General features: G+C 54.3%; 1 protein-coding gene across 1 annotated transcript; it reads left to right on the top strand.

The window, feature by feature from the left end:
• Positions 1–372: 372 nt before the first annotated feature.
• On the top strand, positions 373–4506 carry LOC111144964 (early growth response 2). The gene is made up of 2 exons (XM_022499598.1): positions 373–684; positions 2016–4506. The coding sequence occupies exons 1-2, from the start codon at positions 516–518 to the stop codon at positions 3263–3265; spliced, it is 1419 nt and encodes a 472-aa protein (XP_022355306.1). The 5' UTR covers positions 373–515; the 3' UTR covers positions 3266–4506.
• The last annotated feature ends 788 nt before the right edge of the window (positions 4507–5294 follow it).

Here is a 5294-nt window from a genome sequence, read left to right as displayed (position 1 = left end):
GGCGATTCCCCGCTGAGAGCCGGGAGTCGCGAGCCCGGCGGAGCCCGCGCTGCCGAGCCCGTATGCAAATCGGCCATGTGACGGCAAGAAGCCGCCTGGCCCGGCCCTGTTCCTCAGTCCATATATGGGCAGCGACGTCACGGGCATTGAGGACCTGCCCATAAATACTTACAGCAACACTTTCCGTCTAACCGAGAGAGCAGCAATTGATTAATAGCTCGGCGAGGGGACACACTGACTGTTATAATAACACTACACCAGCAACTCCTGGCTTCCCAGCAGGAACACAGGAGAGAGTCAGTGGCAAATAGTCATTTTCTTCTTTCTTAGAAAAAACAGCAACTTGTTTGCTAGTTTTATTTCTGTTGGTTTTTTTTTTTTTTTTTGTGGTTGCTTTTAAGCGTGGAGGGCAAAAGGAGATACCAACTTAGACTCAGTCCAATCCCTCTCCAAAACGGCTTCTCTGACGCTTCAGGTAGAGAGGGAGTTGGGTCTCCAGGTTGTGCGAGGAGCAAATGATGACCGCCAAGGCCGTAGACAAAATCCCAGTAACTCTCAGTGGTTTTGTGCACCAGCTGTCTGACAACATCTACCCGGTGGAGGACCTCGCCGCCACGTCGGTGACCATCTTCCCCAATGCCGAACTGGGAGGCCCCTTTGACCAGATGAACGGAGTCGCCGGAGGTAAGCCGCATGCCTCCTTCGCGGGCTGGGACCCACGCGGCTCGAAGGTGGTGGGTGGGGTGCGGTGCGTGTGCAGGACTTGGAGGAGAGGGTTGGGGCGCGAGGTGGACGGTGTTGACCCAACGGGGTGCAGGAGAAGCCCGCGGGAGCAAGGACCCGATCGCTGGAGCTGGGCGCGCGGGCAAATGCACTCAGTCGTCAGGGAGCGGGCGTGCGTGCGCCGCGGCGCGCCCAGCCCCCGGCGGGCGCGGGGATGAGAGTAGAATAGGTGCCCGACCAAGCGTCGGGCTTGTGCCGGCTCGTGGGCCGCCGGTACCCAGGCCTCCCCTCTCCCGGGGAAGGGACAAAGTGACGAGAAAGTTCGGGGCTCCGGAGGAGAGCTGGAAAGCCGAGCGGCGGAGAAGCGCCAGAGGAAAGCGTCCGCCGCTCCCTCCCGGGCAGAACCGACCCCGGGAAAAATCTCCGAGCGCGTTCCGGGAGCGGCCAGAAGGAGCGCCCCCACCTGCGCGCCGCCGGCGAAGTTGAGGGGGTTGGCGAGGCGGGAAGAGGATGAGGAGGAGGGCGGACAACGGCGGGAAGCGGCCCCCTGGCTGCCGAAGGAGGCCCGCGGGGGCACCGGCGCCGCTGGTTTCCTTGGCGATGCCCTGGAAAGTGGTCCGCCGCGGTCCCCGCTCTTTCCTCGAAGCTCCGCTACTGGCCTTGGGCTGGGGCGTGCGGGTGTTGGACAAGGCTGAGAAGGTTGGGAAAGGAAGGAAACCTATCGATTCCTTCTACTGCAGCGCCCCATACTCTCCAGCAGCCGTCAGCTGTAGCGCAGCGGGAGAGGGAGGGAGGGTAGGCACCGCGGAGGGGTAGCAGCCAGGAATCACTGATCTCTTTCTCAGGCTCCCCTCTCTCCGGCGGCACTGGCTGGGATCAGTCTCCTGGTTAGTGTCTGCCCTGGAGTCGCAGCCGTGGGACCCCCAGACAAAGGAGAGGGAGAGAATTTCCAGGCAGATGGGGGATTTTTGATATTGTTGTTGCTATTATTGGGTGTTTTTATTGGGGACGAGAGCCACAGATGGCTGTGTGGGGGGGGTTGGGAGTAGCTCATCCTGGCTTTCCTGGAGGTAGTTTGAGTCCCAGACTGTCACTGGCTGCCGCCGGGATCCTGGGCTACCCTCTTCTTACTGTCTTTGGTCTGCAGTTTTCCCACCTGTTGGACTCTGCCCCAACTCTACTGTGCTAGGATCTTGGGATTTGGGAATGGACCTATGTTTAGAGGGAGATAACAAGGGATGCTTGGCTGCATTGCCATTGCTCCACCTCCATTGTTTCTATTCCCTCCCCAGATGGCATGATCAACATTGACATGACCGGAGAGAAGAGGTCCTTGGATCTCCCATATCCCAGCAGCTTTGCTCCCGTCTCTGCACCTAGAAACCAGACCTTCACGTACATGGGCAAGTTCTCCATTGACCCCCAGTACCCTGGTGCCAGCTGCTACCCAGAAGGCATCATCAATATTGTGAGTGCAGGCATCCTGCAAGGGGTTACCTCCCCAGCTTCGACCACAGCCTCGTCCAGCGTCACCTCTGCCTCCCCCAACCCACTGGCCACAGGACCCCTGGGTGTGTGCACCATGTCTCAGACCCAGCCTGACCTGGACCAACTGTACTCTCCACCGCCACCTCCTCCTTATTCTGGCTGTGCAGGAGACATCTACCAGGACCCATCGGCGTTCCTGTCAGCAGCCACCACCTCCAGCTCCTCCTCTCTGGCCTACCCACCACCTCCTTCCTACCCCTCCCCTAAGCCAGCCACGGACCCTGGTCTCTTTCCTATGATCCCAGACTATCCTGGATTCTTCCAACCACAGTGTCCAAGAGACCTACACGGTACAGCTGGCCCAGACCGCAAACCCTTTCCCTGCCCTCTGGACTCCTTGCGAGTCCCTCCTCCACTCACTCCACTCTCCACCATTCGCAACTTTACCCTGGGGGGCCCCGGTTCTGGGGCCACAGGGCCAGGGGCCAGTGGAGGCAGTGAGGGACCCCGGCTGCCTGGCAGCAGCTCAGCTGCTGCCGCGGCCGCCGCTTATAACCCCCACCACCTGCCGCTGCGGCCCATTCTGAGGCCTCGCAAGTACCCCAACAGGCCTAGCAAGACCCCAGTGCACGAGAGGCCCTACCCGTGCCCAGCAGAAGGCTGTGACCGCCGCTTCTCCCGCTCTGACGAGCTCACCCGACACATCCGAATCCACACGGGACACAAGCCCTTCCAGTGTCGGATTTGCATGCGCAACTTCAGCCGCAGTGACCACCTCACTACCCACATCCGCACCCACACGGGCGAGAAGCCCTTCGCCTGTGACTACTGCGGCCGCAAGTTTGCCCGGAGTGATGAGAGGAAGCGCCACACCAAGATCCACCTGAGACAGAAGGAGCGCAAAAGCAGTGCCCCCTCCTCAGCTGTGCCAGCTGCATCCACGGCCTCGTGCCCCGGGGGCGCGCAGGCTGGGGGGCCCCTGTGTGGCAGCACCAGCGGCACGCTCGGTGGAGGATCTCTGGCCCCTTGCTCCTCTCGGACCCGAACACCTTGAGATGAGACTCAGGCTGACACACCAGCTCCCTGAGGCCCCGGAGGCCCCTCGTCCCCTGGTCCACTCGAGCTGCACAACAAACACTACCAACCCTGTCCTGCCCCTCTCTCCCCTCCCTGGGCCAAGGGCCTTGGTGGAGCCCAGCACTGCCCCCTTTCCACCTAGAAGCAGGTCCTTCCCGAAACTTAGGCCACTTTAGTCTCTCTTAGGTGAGTTGACTCTCACCCCAAGTTAATGAGTGGGGAGGCTCAGAAGGGGGTCGGGTGGGGGCCCCTGGCCTAGAGGGCTGAGGCCTGACTCTGCTTTAAAGGGTTGTTTAACTAGGTTTTGCTTCCTCCGCTCTCTCATATTTTGTCCCATTACAGATTTTTTTGACTCTGGACGTCCCAATTGGAAACTTTTTCTACAGTAGGTTGGGAGATGCTGCTCCCTTCAAGTGGAGGCAGCAGAAAGAAGGAAAGCTGATGTGCACTTTATGGCTTGGGACTGATTTGGGGACTCTGTACAGTGAATGAAGCATGGCCTTTATGCTGCATTCTGTGGCCCTAGAACAGTGAATCAAAGCTTATCTAGTCGTTCCACCCCTTTAAGCAGTATGTATTATAAACTCAGAGAACGGAAGTGCAATGCGATGGGAGGGACATAGCAATATCTGCTCCTTTTTGAGTTGTTTGAGAAACAGAGAGACTATTTTTTCAGTGTATATCCACTCAGATTTTGTGTATTTTTGATGTGCACTGTTCTCCAAGTTCTGAACCTTTGGGAAGAAAAGTAAAGCATTTATGATCTCTCGCAATGAGTCAGAGGTTAACTTATTTAAAGGGGGATGTACATATATTCTCTGAAACTAGGATGCATGCAGTCGTGTTGGAAGTGTCCTCGGTGCCTTGTGTGATGTGGACAATGTTACAGGGTCTGCATGTAAATGGGTTGCCTTACTATGGAAAAAAAAATCACTCCCTGGGTTTAGTATGGCTGTATATTTCTGCCTATTAATATTTGGATTTTTTTTTTTAGAAAGTATATTTTTGTATGCTCTGTTTTGTGACTTAAAAGTGTTACCTTTGTAGTCGAATTGCAGATAAGAATGTAAATAATATTACTGGAGCTGACTTGTTTGGTTATTAGCTCTTAATAGTTGTGGAACTATAAATGATTTATTCTAACGCAAAAACCACTAACTAAAGTTCAGATAATGGATGGTTTATGACTATAGTGTAAATAAATACTTTTCAACAATATCTTTGCTGCAGAAATCATTTATGAACGATTTCCTGGACAGGAATTCCATGGTTATCCAGTTGGGTTTAGTGCTTTGACCAAGCCAGGATCTCCAAATTTTCTTTGCTGGCCTTTCAACACCAGCCTGCTCACCCCCAAAGCAATCTCCATTCATAATCAAACACTAGTGTTCCAGGGATTTCCCCCATGCATTAGTGTAAAAGTGGGGAGGCGTTGTTTTGACTCATTGTTCCGTCCTCTATAACAGCCTATAGCTTCTCTTGGCTCCTGAGTGGGCTCCGGAAAATAAATACTTACAAACAAGTGCCCACTCGGAGACTACACATTTGTGGCTCCTTTCAGAACTCTGACCAAGGCCAGGAACTCAGACGAAATGTGGCTTTGTGGAAAGTGTGGTGGCGTGGTCAAGCTGGAAATGACTTTTAGGTTCCAGGATTAGTCTCATGACCACAGAAAACTTTTTGAAAAATGCTATCGCCTCTTCAGATCAAAAATGCACCCAGACACTGCTGAAGATAGCATTAATGCGTTGCCAAAGGAATTACCCCAGGACTCATTTCTCTTTAGTCTTCTCTCCCTGATTACCCCTATTTGGAAGGATCACTAATCTGCCATAGGTTTGGCGGGTCTAGAGACTATCAAAATACCCAGCTCATTAGATAAGACAGGTATCCAGCAGCCTAAGAAAATCTCAAAGAAAGACACTTTCTTTAATAAGTAATGAGATAGGTAAATTAAATAGGCGTATATGGGCCTCCGTGGGTACTGGCTAATGGTTTGCAAAAGA

This window comes from Enhydra lutris, unplaced genomic scaffold, assembly GCF_002288905.1.
Source record: "Enhydra lutris kenyoni isolate GAN:26980312 unplaced genomic scaffold, ASM228890v2 scaffoldscaffold12, whole genome shotgun sequence".
In the NCBI taxonomy this organism is placed as follows: domain Eukaryota; kingdom Metazoa; phylum Chordata; class Mammalia; order Carnivora; family Mustelidae; genus Enhydra; species Enhydra lutris.
This window is presented reverse-complemented; position numbering and strand designations above follow the sequence as displayed.